At 39.4% G+C, this 17508-nt stretch overlaps 1 protein-coding gene across 4 annotated transcripts in view; it reads left to right on the top strand.

The window, feature by feature from the left end:
• The window catches only part of phkb (phosphorylase kinase, beta), a 318068-nt gene that overhangs the window by 271340 nt on the left and 29220 nt on the right, over positions 1 to 17508 (top strand). For 3 of the 4 annotated variants that reach the window (XM_034185351.1, XM_034185336.1, XM_034185344.1), the window contains 6 exons: positions 1543 to 1625; positions 3904 to 3994; positions 10117 to 10175; positions 10577 to 10739; positions 12788 to 12869; positions 13317 to 13374. In XM_034185351.1, the coding sequence (XP_034041242.1) occupies positions 1543 to 1625; positions 3904 to 3994; positions 10117 to 10175; positions 10577 to 10739; positions 12788 to 12869; positions 13317 to 13374 (536 nt within the window). Of the gene's footprint in view, positions 1 to 1542; positions 1626 to 3903; positions 3995 to 10116; positions 10176 to 10576; positions 10740 to 12787; positions 12870 to 13316; positions 13375 to 16895; positions 16987 to 17508 lie in introns of all 4 variants that reach the window. The other variant, XM_034185355.1, reaches the window with a different exon arrangement.

Raw genomic sequence — 17508 nt, forward strand, 5'->3', positions numbered from 1 at the left:
ACCTGAAACATCCTAATTTAAGGCTTAATTCACCCAGGACGTCGTGAGAGAACAGAGAAGATTCAGAAGAGGCCGGCATGAGGACTTTATGCGGACATTCCACTGTTTAAGGACATTTTTAATGAAAGACGTGCGCGCAAATTCGCCGAGTCGTCACGGAAACGACTCAGCAAATTTGCTGTGTGTGCCGTGACAGGAAAAACACCTCCGTGTTGAAAACCATTTGTAAAATTCAGGCGGCTTTTGATGGCTTTCAACAAGTGAGTAACTGAGAAACTGTTTAACAGCTTGGGCATGTTCCAACTTGCCCGTTAAGGTTTCCAACGGAGGTGTTTTTCCTGTCGCGACCCCCCGCGGTCGGGTCCGGCCCGACATGCGACTCTGCCCGCACGTTCTTTCATTACAGAATGTCCGTTAACAATGGAATGTCCGAATAAACTCCTCATGCCGACTTCTTCTGAAAGTTCTCTGTTCTCTGACGACTTACTGGGTCAACAGAGCCTGAAATGTGGAAGTTTTCAACTTGAAACGGCAAGACGCTGCCACCTCGAAGCGCAGATCGCCATCAGGCGCCATGGGCCGTCCTTAAAGCGACACTACCAGACCAAAATCTCTCATCAGCCGTTAAATTTTTTACCGAAAACCAGCTGAATTTATCGAATGGTGTCCACTCAGTTGTGCCTTACAGTTTTTGAAAAAAATTTTATCAAACAAAGCAGCAGTCTCTGAGCCATTCCTAAACAATGAAAAAACGACGAGAGGGTGGGCGACTCCTCACTCAAAGACTGCCCACAGGTGAATGACGTAACCGACAGGCGTGAAAAAACTCTTGCATGCCCACGAGGGTTCAAGCATGTCTGATGTAATCACACGTGATTCAAATCCATATGGTTTTTGAAAAAAATAATAAGGTCGGATACTTTTCTAATAGACCTCGTATTTGCATTTCTTATTTCAGTATAAAATGTTCAGTTGTGATTGGTGGGATAAGTGTTCTGCGTTCATAAGTTCCAATTACGACTTTTTTGGAGTAAATTCAATTAAATGTGTTGCACTGGTTGTGGCAGTTTCCAGCTGTTCTTCAAATAAATTTAATGTAAGACATTTATTTACATAAATGTTGACATTTTCTTGATGTTAATGAAATACTGTGAAGGATTAACAATAAGTATAAATCAACAAGGGGATAAAAAAAAGTCTAAGACTAAATATGGCAAAATCTTTAAGGACTAAAACCGCGCTCCATTAATTTTCTTTGAATAGAACTAAGCTTAAACTAATAATAATGAGAAAAAAAAATAAAATAAGACTAACACGAACACAAACAGTTGACTGAAATTAGAATTGTGTTTCCAAATTTAAAAATACTGGAATACTTTATATATTTAACTGTTATATCCAGCTCTAATATGAGGTTCGTGTGTGTGTGTGTGTGTGTGTGTGTGTGTGTGTGTGTGTGTGTGTGTGTGTGTGTGTGTGTGTGTGTGTGTGTGTGTGTGTGTGTGTGTGTGTGTGTGTGTGTGTGTGTGTGTGTGTGTGTAGAATGCATTGCAGTTCATCAAACAGTGCTGGAAGATGCAGGGACGGCCTCTCTTCCTGGTTCTCATCCGCGAGGATAACATCAAGTAATATTCACACACGTAATGGCTGTTATTACTTCATCCTGATTCCCTGTCCTCAGATTTCTCTCTCACAGCATTCTCCCTCATCCTAAATCACCTTCTCTGTCTTTGTCTACATGATGTCAGCTGTGTCTTTTTAGAAAGCATGTTGCATTAACAGCGCAGTTTAGTTTTTATTTTTCCCCCCATTGAATATTTTTCTGTCTTCCATTTCCAAACTTTCCTTGTGTCTGTATTATTTATCTTCATAGCACACAGGTGTTCCAGTATTTGCTTGCTGATTGGATGGTAATGCTTCTCATTTGTATCACTATAGCCTGGCTGGTGGGGTGATTGCAGTAATATTGATCATTATCTAGGGAGCCATATGTTAAATGTGCTACAAATGCTTAAACAAGCAGACTGCAGCAGTTGGAACTCTTAGAATACTTCGATAGTCATTAATTCGCTATCGATTTGCATGATGACCTGTATGGAAGAGGAATGGGGTGGTGGGTCTGATGATTTTCTTGGAACTTTGAGCTGTGATCAGTTGATGCTGATGTTGCTTTTAGTATTGTGTTTGGAATCTCATAATTAAGACAAATAAGCCCTCTTATGCACTGTATCTACTCAACAATTAATGCAACACTTTTGCTTTCATTCCCCTTTTTCATTGCTTGAAGTTTAAGATCGAAGAGGTCTATGCACACTAAAGGCTATTTTCTCTCAAATGTTGGTCACAATTTGTTAAAATCCATGCTAGTGAGCACCTCACCTTTGCCAAGATAATCTGGCACCTTGCAGCTGTGGCATATCAAGATGCTGATTAAATAGCATGATTATTGCACACATAGATGCCTTGGACTGGTCGCAATAAAAGCCCTCTTTAAAGTTTTATTACCCAACACTAAAGCTAGGCGATGAAACCAAAATCTTATATCCCAAAATGGCTTGCCTCATATCCCAATAACGATATAAATATATATTTGTATAACGGCTGATTGGCTCCTTGTCATTTGATTGGTGCTTTGTCATGTGAGATGGATTATTTGTCCCACTTGTGTTGCATTGCATTTAGAGTGCAGTTTGGTTCCATTTAGAGTGCAAATTTGTTTCCATATGTTTGGTACCATTGCCGTCTGCGCACACACACACACACGCACGCACGCATGCACGCACGCACGCACACGCGTAAGCATACATACGCACATGCGTGCACATACACACTATTTAAAGTTCGTGTTGGATTGTTGATGTCAAAGCAGCAGTGACGCACCAAAGCTGGATTAATTTCTGACGTTATTTTTTTCGCTGCACTGACTGAGGAGGTACCATAATGTAAGTCCCTTTTCTGTTTTTTTGTAAATGAATATAATATAAAATGACAAGGATCTATTTTAGCCGTTATATAAAACAAATAATGAATGTTTTCGCCGAGTTGAATGGTATGTTCCAGCTTTCACCGAATTAAATATTCGTACCATTGAACTCATAAACATTCATTATATGTTTTATATATATATATATATATATATATATATATATATATATATATATATATATATATATATATATATATATATAAATAGCTCACAGTATTGTACACTCACTCATCTTCAACCACTTAGTCCAATTAAGGGCCACTGGGGACTGGACTATTCATTTTCTCTACCCACTTATTCCAATTAAGGGTCAGGGGGGGCTGGAGCCTATCCCAGCAATCATAGGGCGTGAGGCATGGTACAACCTGAACAGGATGTCATTCTGTCTCCTACGGACAATTTAAAGTTTCCAGTCCACCTAACCTGCATGTCTTTGGATGTGGGACAAAGCCAAAGCACCTGGAAGGAACTCATGCAAACACAGGGAGAACATGCAAACGCCACACAGAAAGGCCACAGTTGGGAATTGATCCCATGACCTTCTTGCTGTGAGGCAACCGTGCTAACCACTAAGCCACGATGCTGCCACAATATTGTTTCTGTAAATTCAGTAAATTAACCACTTGGAAAAACCTATCTCCTATTACATTTCAGGTTACATACTCAAAAGTAAAAGGTACACATTTATTTTTCTCCTTTAATTTATAACCTTTGTGCAAATGTTTCTGTAAAGATGCTGTGCTCACTAACATGGAGTTTAACAATTCTGTGAGCAACATTTGAGGAAATTACACTTTTTGTGTGTATAGAAGGAATCTTTCACTTTATCTCATGAAAAATAGGGACAGAAATGATAGTTTGTTTTTGCTGATATATGTATTTTAAAGCATGAGTTGTAATAACTTGTGTCTCACCAGGGGGAGCCGCTTTAATCCAGTTTTGGATATGCTGGCGTCATTCAAAAAAGGAAACATCGGCGGTGTCAAGGTTCACGTTGACAGGCTTCAGGTCTGGTTCATACATTGATTTTTTTTCTTGCACTTCCTGTAGTTTGAGACAGTTTTACTATACTCAACAAAAATATAAACGCAACACTTTTGGTTTTGCTCCCATTTTGTATGAGATGAACTCAAAGATCTAAAACTTTTTCCACATACACAATATCACCATTTCCCTCAAATATTGTTCACAAACCAGTCTAAATCTGTGATAGTGAGCACTTCTCCTTTGCTGAGATAATCCATCCCACCTCACAGGTGTGCCATACCAAGATACTGATTAGACACCATGATTAGTGCACAGGTGTGCCTTAGACTGCCCACAATAAAAGGCCACTCTGAAAGGTGCAGTTTTATCACACAGCACAATGCCACAGATGTCGCAAGATTTGAGGCAGCGTGCAATTGGCATGCTGACAGCAGGAATGTCAACCAGAGCTGCTCGTGTATTGAATGTTCATTTCTCTACCATAAGCCGTCTCCAAAGGCGTTTCAGAGAATTTGGCAGTACATCCAACCAGCCTCACAACCGCAGACCACGTGTAACCACACCAGCCCAGGACCTCCACATCCAGCATGTTCACCTCCAAGATCGTCTGAGACCAGCCACTTGGACAGCTGCTGAAACAATCGGTTTGCATAACCAAAGAATTTCTGCACAAACTGTCTCAGGGAAACTCATCTGCATGCTCGTCGTCCTCATCGGGGTCTCGACCTGACTCCAGTTCGTCATCGTAACCGACCTGAGTGGGCAAATGCTCACATTCGCTGACGTTTGGCACGTTGGAGAGGTGTTCTCTTCACGGATGAATCCCGGTTCACACTGTTCAGGGCAGATGGCAGACAGCGTGTGTGGCGTCGTGTGTCAATGTTGTGGATCCAGTGGCCCATGGTGGCGGTGGGGTTATGGTATGGACAGGCATCTGTTATGGACGAAGAACACAGGTGCATCATATTGATGGCATTTTGAATGCACAGAGATACCGTAACGAGATCCTGAGGCCCATTGTTGTGCCATACATCCAAGAACATCACCTCATGTTGCAGCAGGATAATGCACGGCCCCATGTTGCAAGGATCTGTATACAATTCTTGGAAGCTGAAAATGTCCCAGTTCTTGCATGGCCGGCATACTCACCGGACATGTCACCCAGTGAGCATGTTTGGGATGCTCTGGACCGGCGTATACGACAGCGTGTACCAGTTCCTGCCAATATCCAGCAACATTGCTCAGCCATTGAAGAGGAGTGGACCAACATTCCACAGGCCATAATTGACAACCTGATCAACTCTATGCGATGTGAACTGCATGAGGCAAATGGTGGTCACACCAGATACTGACTGGTATCCCCCCCCCAATAAAACAAAACTGCACCTTTCAGAGTGGCCTTTTATTGTGGGCAGTCTAAGGCACACCTGTGCACTAATCATGGTGTCTAATCAGCATCTTGATATGGCACACCTGTGAGGTGGGATGGATTATCTCAGCAAAGGAGAAGTGCTCACTATCACAGATTTAGACTGGTTTGTGAACAATATTTGAGGGAAATGGTGATATTGTGTATGTGGAAAAAGTTTTAGATCTTTGAGTTCATCTCATACAAAATGGGAGCAAAACCAAAATTGTTGCGTTTATATTTTTGTTGAGTGTACATGACATGCATGTTTGATGCCACATTTGTCAAACCATTTTGTTGTCTTTCACAGTGACATTAAGTTATTTGTTTAATTATTAATCTAGTTTTGTCACAGGACTAGATTATACACATACAACGAGCTAGAAGTTTGTCCATGTTTGCAAAAGGATGTAAAAGAAGAAAAAATGCCCAACACTGCACCGGTATGAGTGCAAATCAATGCTCCTATTTTACAGTGCAAAAACAAGCATCTCTGGTTACCCAAGCACCACATTTCCACTTTTGCAATCCTACTTTGGTTTGAGATGGAGAATAAACCACCTGTTGTGTTCCCTGTAAATGATCTCTGTCCTCATCTTAGGATAGCTGGGTCGTATCTTACACCTGGTATGCAGCAGACCTTCTATTGTTTGATTGATTTTGAATGAACAGTCATATGGTGCTTTGGAGCATTGCCTTAGCATGTCATGACTTCATTTATGACATCATAATTGAATGATATCATGGTGATTGACATCATAGTTTGTAATTACAGGGGTTGAAATTTTGAAAACAGAAACCATAACGCAATGATAAAATACCCTCGGCCGTATGAGCATTGTGTTCTTTATAATTTGAAGTTGTTTAATTAATTATTAGGATCCTATTGTCTTACGTACAGTACATGTTCAATAAAGCCCTCTATCAGTCAATCAAAAACAATATTTACGTTTTAACGACGTCTGCAAGAGGCCTTGCGTGTGCATGTACATGACTTTTTGACGAGAGCGGATGTTGTGCAAATCAAGGAATATTTGTAGATTACCCTTTGTGGATTTGCAGGTATTAATGAGACAAATTTGACTCCATAGGAAGTTAGCTTTGAGTTAGCGGAAGTTGGCGTACATGCTGACGTCCAAGAAATGTTTTATAAATCACTCCAGAGGTGTTATTAGGTTCCAAAAACAGCATTTTCAGTTTTAGAAGTGTTTATTTCTCGCTAGCTTTTACATAATATATGAGAAAGGTGTTATTTCTAGCCAAAAATGAAGCAAAGTTAGCAGCTAACGACACCAGGAAGTGATAAAGTGATATCGCCACGCTATCGTCCACAACATCATACCATAATAATAGGAATAGAATGTGACTTTTTAACCTCTTGAAATAGGTTAAGGTTAGCCGTCTTTGTACTTGTCCAAGGTCTGTGTTCCAAGAATGTTCCCTGTGAATTTGAAGACCCTGACAGTAATAGGACTGGACTTATGCTGAGCACAGACAGACGGATGGACGGACAAAAAGCCTTCACAATACCCAATGGCAATATTTGATGGCCATTGGGTAAAAATGGTCTTAAAACATGACGCTGTACAATTTATTTTGAAACTTGGGGGCTTATGTTTATAAAGTTTTTTAGGTTCAGTCACGAAGCCTGCTCTTACATGCCAGGCTGTGATTTGCTTGTTCGCTGTCGTAGATTTTCAGTTGCTGATGAAAAGCCACATTCATAAAAATAATCTCGAGAGCAACATTCTCATTGACCATCTAGAAAGCAAAGGCTGAATATTGGAGAACTGGGATTGGATTCAGCTTTGCTTTCTTTTTCATCACAGTCCTGATCTCCATTAGTGTCTGATTTTAAAAATGGCATGTTTCAGAATTGCTGCTGTGATTTTCATGGCATCATGACATGACATTGAGGAGAGTTAAAGGATTGCATCCAACAATTTACTCCTCGCTCCTGGCTTTGACAGAAAAAAGATAAAAGAATTAGGATATGACAATGAAATACGCTGCCAGCTCATTCTCTCTGACCTCATCGGGTGCCGTAACTTTGATTTTTGTACAGTATTTATGTCTTCCTTTAAATTTCCCCATGTGATCTCATTGCTTAGTCTATTCCTGTCATAAAGCCAGTGTTTATCCATGTAATGGCTTTGGCCTGTCAGATGCCATTTGGAGGGCAAACAGTTTTTGTTTGCTGTGCCTCTGAAAGGTGGAAGCGGTTGGGCCTGGGTGGTTTTAAAGGGGACAGGGACTTAAACTGGGGGGAGGCTATTTTATGGGTTGTAAAAATACACTCTGTTGACTATGGGAGACAGCAGCAAATTAAGTGATGAATTACTATGTTTGAGTTTCCTTACTCAAGCATATCTGGTAGTCTTATATTTTCCAGTACACTTTACAGCAGAGGTCTTCAACTCATTTCAGAAAGGGCCAAGAGGGTGCAAGTTCTCTGTGCAGCCACCCACTCTATCAGGTGATTTCACTGATTAACTGATTCCATCTGCTCAAAGTGATGTTAATCAGTGAAATCACCTGCTGGAGTGGGTGGCTGCAAAGAGAACTTGCACCCTCTTGGCCCTTTCTGAAGTGAGTTGAAGATCTCTGCTCTACAGGAATGTGTTAAATCACCATGATGCAAAAAGCAGCAAAATCAGGACTGAGTTTGAGGGAAGGGAAAACTGAATTATTATTTAACGAGCAGTATTTTCACTCTGTCACACATCTCAGTTTCCCTCTTTGTCTTTCCACCTCGTCTTCTTCCCCAGTGCATTTGTGGCGTTCAGCAGAGATTTCAACTCACCCCTCTCATCACCACTTCACACATAACTCCTACAGCTTTGAAACACTTCATTGTTATGGGGTGCACGATTGCGCTTCTTTTCACCTCTTATTTTTGTTTTTCGAGTCGACTTCACTTAGATTTTTTAATATTACATTTAGACCACAGGAAGCTAGTCGCAGTGAGATGCTGCTTTTACTCCCACAATGCACAGTGCTGTACTTTTAAAAGTTTGTCTCATCAAATTTGCGTTATTGGAGCCACACATATTTAAAATAAATTTGAAATAGTGAGTATCATTCATACCATGCCTGAAATTGTTGAAAGCTGATTTACTAGAACTGATTTCCTCATCCTACTTCTCTGCAGGGATTTGGGCATTGTTTTCTTTTTCTCCTGCATTTTTTATTTATTTATTTTTTGAGGTTCAAGAGTTTACAGATTTCTTCACTTATGCAGTATACAGTAGTGTTCAGAATAATAGTAGTGCTATGTGACTAAAAAGATTCATCCAGGTTTTGAGTATATTTCTTATTGTTACATGGGAAACAAGGTACCAGTACATTCAGTAGATTCTCACAAATCCAACAAGACCAAGCATTCATGATATGCACACTCTTAAGGCTATGAAATTGGGCTAAAAAAAGGTAGAAAAGGGGGTGTTCACAATAATAGTAGCATCTGCTGTTGACGCTACAAACTCAAAACTATTATGTTCAAACTGCGTTTTTAGCAATCCTGTGAATCACTAAACTAGTATTTAGTTGTATAACCACAGTTTTTCATGATTTCTTCACATCTGCAAGGCATTAATTTTGTTGGTTTGGAACCAAGATTTTGCTCATTTACTAGTGTGGTTGGGGTCATTGTCTTGTTGAAACACCCATTTCAAGGGCATGTCCTCTTCAGCATAAGGCAACATGACCTCTTCAAGTATTCTGACATATCCAAACTGATCCATGATACCTGGTATGTGATATATAGAAACATGCCCATATCATGATGCTTGCACCACCATGCTTCACTGTCTTCACTGTGAACTGTGGCTTGAATTCAGAGTTTGGGGGTTGTCTCACAAACTGTCTGTGGCCCTTGGACCCAAAAAGAACAATTTTACTCTCATCAGTCCACAAATTATTCCTCCATTTCTCTTTAGGCCAGTTGATGTGTTCTTTGCCAAATTGTAACCTCTTCTGCACGTCTTTTATTTAACAGAGGGACTTTGCGGGGGATTCTTGCAAATAAATTAGTTTCACACAAGCGTCTTCTAACTGTCACAGCACTTACAGGTAACTCCAGACTGTCTTTGATCATCCTGGAGCTGATCAATGGGTGAGCCTTTGCCATTCTGGTTATTCTTCTATCCATTTTGATGGTTGTTTTCCGTTTTCTTCCACACGTCTCTGGTTTTTTGTCCATTTTAAAGCATTGGAGATCACTGTAGATGAACAGCCTATAATTTTTTGCACCTGCGTACAAGTTTTCCCCTCTCCAATCAACTTTTTAATCAAAATACGCTATTCTTCTTAACAATGTCTTGAACGTCCCATTTTCCTCAGGCTTTCAAAGAGAAAAGCATGTTCAAAAGGTACTGGCTTCATCCTTAAATAGGGGACACTGACTCACTGACTGAATGCCACACTGCTATTATTGTGAACACCCCCTTTTCTACTTTTTTGTACTAATAGCTCAATTTCATAGCCTTAAGAGTGTGCATATCATAAATGCTTAGTCTTGTTGGATTTGTGAGAATCTACTGAATCTACTGGTACCTTGTTTCCCATGTAACAATAAGAAATATACTCAAAACCTGGATTAATCTTTTTAGTCACACCGCACTACTGTTATTCTGAACACTACTGTATGTATATTATATACAAAATATACAAAACATTTTATGTTTCAAGTTGAATTTTTTAAACTTTATTTATTTCTTTTTAATTCATATTTTAGACGCTGATATCTGGAGCTGTTGTGGAGCAGCTGGATTTTCTGCGTGTCAATGAGGCAGAGTAAGAAATGTTTTCTGCTAGCTCTGTCAAAGGTCGCAGTCTTTGCTCCTGTTATTTTGTTTGTGTTTTGGCACGGTATATTTAAGGTAGGTTTTCATGATCCAGTCAGGCAGAATTTGCAATAATAACATCAGGTCAGCAAATCAACAAACAATGTCAATGAAATGGTGCATTTTACTACCGGTAAATTGGAGAATTATTTGCTGTTGATGATTTTCGTCCTCTGAATATGTTGTTGACTTTTTCCATTTGTACCACCCTTTGACCCTTTGATTATAAACAAAAACTCCAAAACAACTTTAACTATGAAACTAAAAATTAAAAATAAAATGCCCCACAGTTTCTCTGCAACAGAGTGTATTCTGTAGGAGTTCCTGTTCTCTTCTTGTGATCTCTTTCAGAATCCCACAGTTTAAGAGCTTTGAGGAGCTGGAGCTGCCTAAGCACTCCAAGGTGAAGAGGCAGACCAGTACGCCCAATGCCTCTGACCTGGAGCAACAGCCTGAGATCAGCATTGTGGAATGGCTTCACAAACCCACCCAGGAGATCATGCAGAAGTTCAATGCAAGTCAACCGGGTTTCAGGGCAAATGTTGTATTACAGTCAAAATGATCAGTTTTGCTTTTTTGTTTCTGTTTATGATTTGGAAACTCAAAGATCAGCTATCGACTCTTTCATAACTATAAATTCCAAACTTTACAAATTTATTATATCTATCGTTGCTAAAGTTGTCACTTAACACTCCTTGCATTCAAGGTACTTGGGTAACTGCAACTTTTGCCCTCTATCAAAATGTTAAATGTAACACTGTTCTTTGAATTTATGTGTTCTGGTTTGCCTCAAGGTTCTGTCCTTGGGCTTTTCTTGCTTTCACATTACTCACCAGCCAACTACCTCTCACACCATAGTTTTTTTTGTTGTTTTATTTTGTTGTTTTTTTTCCAATTCATGATGATCTTATGAATGTGACAAAAAGTAGACATTCTACTCCTTTTATGTGTGGCTAGACGTTACCGTTGAGGGTCGCCACAGTGGATCTACTACAGATACACATTGGAATTTGGCGGACCATTTATACCGGATGCCCATCCTGGCACAACTCCAGTTCTACATGGACCCTTTTGAGCTTTTACATGTTTGTTTATTCACTGTATGACAAATTTAAAGTAATACAGTCTCATTGCTACAAGTACTATTGTAAAAAAAAAAATGCCATTAATGCAAAATTGAAAAACAAATTTGTAGATCATGCTATAAAAAATAATTAGCTGTACTCACCCCTTTAATACAACACAACTGGTTTTAAGTAAGTTGGGAGATGAGTAGAAATGTCCAAATCAGTGACTCTGTACAGTAGTTGAATGTCCATATTATAAGTATAAGATTTTTTATTTTATTTTGTTTTTGTTGTTGTTTTTTTTATGTACATGTTTGGGAGGTCATGCAACATATATTAAAGTGCATCATATATCCCAGAAAAAGAAATATCAGTCATCCGTTATGAATAATCATTTTAACTACATACAGCTTTCTCAGGGATTGATGCACTAAACAATACAATAAGAAAAGCATAAATTGCAACAGTAAAACTACACTACAAAAATCTTAAATTAAAGCACTGATTAAAAACAAAACCAAATGATTTTTTTAAGTGCTTCCAACTCTGTGGTCTTAAGTAACAAGACATGCTGTGATGGGCACATGTGCTGCTAAGTTCCTGTCCCTTGTTAGCCCACCCTCCCGCCCCAGGGAAACTGTGTTAAAAAGTAACTTCCACTTACCAGAAAAAGTACAACTTATACTATGTTATGACTTCTATATGATGTTTTCTTTCCTCTTCAAGAGGCTTTTTTTGGACAGGTGTGACATACTCTGGAAAATATGATAAATAAATTTTTAATAAATGCACAGTGTATGGCACTGTATTGTACGTTTGCCCCTTTTTTAATTGTAGGTCACATAGAGATTTCATTTTACTTTGAGATTAAAGAGCATATTTAAAAAAAGTTATTTTGAAGCCTTAAAGGCTTTTTCATTATTATTTTGATTGGATGTCATGAAACAATAAAGATAGCTAAAGGCCCATGGGGGTGAGCGCTTTTTTAATGTATTGTAAAACTAACATCCACATCTATGCTTGATGTACTCTAGCTGGATTTTTGATGGGCTTCCATTTAAAGAAAATTCTTGAAATTAACAAACACTGTTGTCAATACTGGCTCTGTAACTTCTTGACTGGACTTTTTATCATTCAGGTCTGTTTCTGTTTGCTTCTGCAGGTTAGAAATCACTGAGGAGATGTTGTAACTGCTTGAATAATTTACGTCAACCTTTCATGGCCATGTTGTAAAAATGGAGTGATTTCCATATTTTAGGCAAATTAGGCAAACTGACTGACATTTAAATAAGACAACGCAAAGCTACCAATTATCACCACAGTTGAGGGAATGCAGAAGATGGAGTAGAATTAGAGCATAGCTGTACAGAATGTTCAGAGAACTTATTTGCATAAATGTGTGTTAACTGAAGTGAGTGTATGTTTATGCGTAACTCTGCGTGCATGTAGGAACAGACCCATCTTTTGATCGGTCTGTGTGTGTTTGTTTGCACAGGACTGTGACTGCTTGGCAAGTAAGGCTCAGCTTGCCGGAATCCTTCTTAGGAGGGAAGGACCGCACTTGCTAACAAAAGACGGTAAGCGCACTCACACACACACACACACACACACACACACACACACACACACACACACACACACACACACACACACACACACACACACACACACACACACACACACACACACACAGAGCAACTCAACAACACGCTCTGCCAAATCTGTTCATTACAATCCTTCATCAGATGCCAATAAACTGTACATAGCAGCTTGTTATGACAGCAGAGCCTTCTATTAACATTATCTGTTCCATTTGTTCTGTAAAATCTTTAGAGGTGCAGCTATGACTCCAGTTTAATCATCAGTCAACCTTCAATGTTTCTGTGGCTTGCTTTTTAAAATGGCATTCATTTTACAGCTGCTCAGTTTGATCATTACTTTCATAAGAGTGGTGTATTTTTAAAAGCTTCATATATCTTAGTAGTGTTTATTTTTTGAATGTATTGAATGCTTTGTGGTTTCAGGAAATCTGATGGATGAGCTGGAGAGAATCTATAGAAGAGCTGGCAGCAGAAAGCTTTGGTCTGAGATTCTCACACATTCCTACACACATGAACTGATTACAGCCATCAAAACTGTGATTTAAAACTACATTGTGTAGGAGTTAGTGGCTTCTAGTGGTGAGTTGGCAGATTGTATTATGCCATTGCCGGTCATATAGTATCCCTTCAGGTTTTCACTTCTTTGGTGATGGGGAGTTATGCTCCTTTGCCTTCTCTTGAGATTAGCAATATGTATGATCCTCCATGTCACAAAAATGAGCATTGCCAAACTTGTTAGCCTGCACTAGCAACCAGTAAACAGTGTTTAGGGGTGCAACCACTGATTCCTCTTCTTCGGTCCTATCCTTCGCTCTTCCAGTCACACTGCAAACTGCAAAAGACACAGCAAGTATGTCCCTTTTGGTCAACTGTATCAACGAGGTGGCCCCCATGAGTGGGCCTGCCCCTTTGTATACATGAAGTGCTTATTCATTTTAACATCATGAAAACACTTTGTTTCATTGTTGCAGGTTATGAATGCTATATTCCATTTCTGTTAATAATCACCCCTAAATCCTACACATTGTCACTTTCAGTCTTTTTGGTTTTTATAGTTGGTATAGATACAGTATTAATTGTGGAAGGTCAATTTAAAGCAGTTTAATACATGGCCAAACATTAATGAACATTCAGGAGTAATTATCTAAGGTGATGATCTAAATCTAACATCTATTTACTTTGACATGTATTTCATAGGCGTAGGCTTTCTGAAAATTTCCGTATTTCCAGCATTGGAGCATTTTTGTTGTTGTTTTTTTAATGACTGGCTCAATGGCCTTATCTTGACAGAGGACACAGAACAAGCAGTGCAGATGTTTTTGGGATGTGTCCAAACTCTCTCTGATGTTATAGGGAGCACATAAACTGTGTACAAAGATGGTCACAGAGGGGTTTGATTATTTACAGCCTTTATTAGCAATGGGTGCAAGGTGAGGGGAATTTGTTTATCTAGCACATTGCATACAGAAGGCAGCGCAAAGTGCTTTGCAGACACATAAAAATACAGTAAAATGAAAATATTAAAATCAAGATATTAAGATGATAAAAATGATTTAAAACAGACATTGAAGATATCAAACCTATAAAAGTTCATTAAAGACAGGATTAAATAGTTAAGAATCGGATAAAGCAATGTATTAAATTATGAGTAAGCTTCAGCAAACAAATGTTTTCGGGTCTGATTTAAATGAGCTGACAGTTTGAGAAGTCTGAACATACAACCCCAATTCCAATGAAGTTGGGACATTGTGTGAAATGTAAATAAAAACAGAATACAATGATTTGCAAATCCTCTTCAACCTATTTTCAATTAAATACACCAGAAAGACAAAATATTTAATTTTCAAACTGAAAGACTTTTTTGTCTTTGTGCAAATATTTGCTCATTTTGAAATGGATGCTTGCAACACATTTCAAAAAAGCTGGGACAGGGGCAACAAAAGAGTGGGAAAGTTAATGAATGCTCAATGGACATCTGTTTGGAACATTCCACAGGTTGAACAGGTTAATTGGAAACAGGTGAGTGTCAAGATTGGGTATAAAAGGAGCATCCCAAAAAGTCTCAGCCGTTCACAACCAAAGATGGGGCGAGAATCACCACGTTGTGAACAACTGCATGAAAAAACAGTCCAACAGTTTAAGAACTATGTTTCTCAATGTTCAATTGCAAGGAATTTACGGTTTCCATCATCTACAGTCCATAATATAATCAGTAGATTCAGAGAATCTGGAGAACTTTCTACACGTAAGCAGCAAGGCCGAAAACCAACATTGAATGCCCGTGACCTTCGATCCCTCAGGCAGCACTCCATTAAAAACTGACATCATTGTGTAAAGGATCTTACAGCGTGGGCTCAGGATCACTTCAGAAAACCATTGTCAGTTAACACAGTTCGTTGCTACATCTACAATTACAAGTTAAAACTCTACCATGCAAAGCGAAAGCCATACATCAACAACATCCAGAAATGTCGCCGCCTTCTCAGGGCCCCAGCTCATTTGAAATGGACAGACACAATGTGGAAAAGTGTGCTGTGGTCTGATGAGTCCACATTTCAGATTGTTTTTGGAAATCATGGACATTGTGTCCTCCAGACGAAAGAGAAAAAAGACCATCCAGATTGTTACCAGCGCAAACTTCAAAAGCCAGCATCTGTGATGGTATGGGGGGTGTGTTAGTGCCCATGGCATGGGCAACTTACACATCTGTGATGGCACCATCAGTGCTGAAAGGTACATCCAGGTTTTGGAGCAACACAACGCAACCCATTATGAAGTGCAAAATACGACAACCGAGACCCCGGGCTGTTGAATAACTGAAGTTGTACATCAAAGTGATGATCCTCGCTCCATCTTTGTTTGTGAATGGCTGAGACTTTTGGGGATGCTCCTTCTATACCCAATCATGACCCTCACAATTAGTGTCCTCAGTTCCCAAACACTTATTGAGTGTTGTTAGAAGGAAAGGTGATGTAACACAGTGGTAAACATACCACTGTCCCAGCTTTTTTGAAATGTGTTGCAGGCATCCATTTCAAAATGAGCAAATATTTGCACAAAAACAATAAAGTTTATCAGTTTGAACATTAAATATCTTGTCTTTGTGGTGTATTCAAATGAATATAGATTAAAGAGGATTTGCAAATCATTGTATTCTGTTTTTATTTACAATTTACACAACGTCCCAACTTCATTGGAATTGGGGTTGTATTATCAACCAATCAGAGAGACACCTGTCTGCCTTTAAACCAGAGTGCACTGGGCACACAGTACTGTTGTACTGAGACTGCAAACACGAGTGAAAGATTTAGTGGTAAAGTGGTAATGGATTAGTGAGCATCTCAGGGTGCACCATTGGACAGCAGCCACAAAAGCTCCCTGAGGTGAAGCAATGAAGCAGTAAGATTAGGTTAGGTATAGTTTTCCATGAGTGTTATGTGTCTTTTGGAGGTGAGGAGTAATGTTTTTTTTTCCTTCACAGAACATCACTTCATTTTGCAACCTCGCATCAACAACCCTGCATGCTAAATGTGAACATAGATGTATATAATATTAATGTTATCATATATTTATCATGTGTGTTGCCTTAATTATGTTTGCATCAACCATGGTTATAGTTTTCTTTACTGTGGCCAGTCAGTAGTCAAATACAGCACATGGACATAATAATAGCTTGTCTAAAAACTGGTACTGTTCCAAACCCAAAAACCAGTTATTTCTGGAAAACTTTTATCTCAGAAAATTTTACTGTTCAATTTCAGTTAAACCTGTGTTTTTCAACAGTAACACAGTGTGGATGAGGCAGGGATTGGGAGTTTTGTTGGACAGCCATTTGATATATGAGGATTTGCTACTTAATGTTTTACAGCTGCTACATCATGTTTTCGTTTTTTATGTGTTCCGTTTCTCCATCTGTGCCCTATTTGTTGTCCAAGCACAATAATTTGTCATGGTGACATCTTTACAACAATATAACTGGGATTTAATCTGGCCAAACTGTAGGCTGGCAGTGCGACTCGCTGCTGCCATTATCAAGAAGTTTGGCAACTCTATAGCCCTCCACATCACCACATTGCTGGTGCATGGGAAACAGGTAATGTTGGAGAAAGCATGCAGCTAAGGCTCTGCATGTTTATGCCCAGTTTGCTGGTGAGCTTGATCGCTGTGTGAGGTTCAGCCAGTCCAGCTTTGTCATTCCTTAAAAAAAAGAAGGTTATGTATGTAACTATGGTTCTATGAATTCCGGATGACCTCTAAGAGGGTGATGCTATGCACCTGGATTATCCCATGCGCGCATGCGCAGAGGTCAAGATCTTATACAACAAAGTCACCTTAGTAGGTGACCATGAGTGAGGCGGAGCGTCTTGGCCCAAGTGGCTGTTCGCTTCTGAGAGAACCACAGGTGTGTTGAAGTGTTCAAGACAAACAGAACAACTTCTGCCTTGTTGTACCATTCCCAGATTATCTAAACCACAGCCGGGTTCAGTCGCCACTCACCCAGTGGAGGTTTCTGTCATGAGAGCAAATCTGCAGCACAGCTCTGCATGCCCAGCACAGCTCTGAGACTCTGCGAGTAAGGCAAGGCCCACTGGAGGAGCTTCTGGGCTTCAGAGGC

The sequence above is a fragment of the Thalassophryne amazonica genome, chromosome 2, assembly GCF_902500255.1.
Source record: "Thalassophryne amazonica chromosome 2, fThaAma1.1, whole genome shotgun sequence".
Classification (NCBI taxonomy): domain Eukaryota; kingdom Metazoa; phylum Chordata; class Actinopteri; order Batrachoidiformes; family Batrachoididae; genus Thalassophryne; species Thalassophryne amazonica.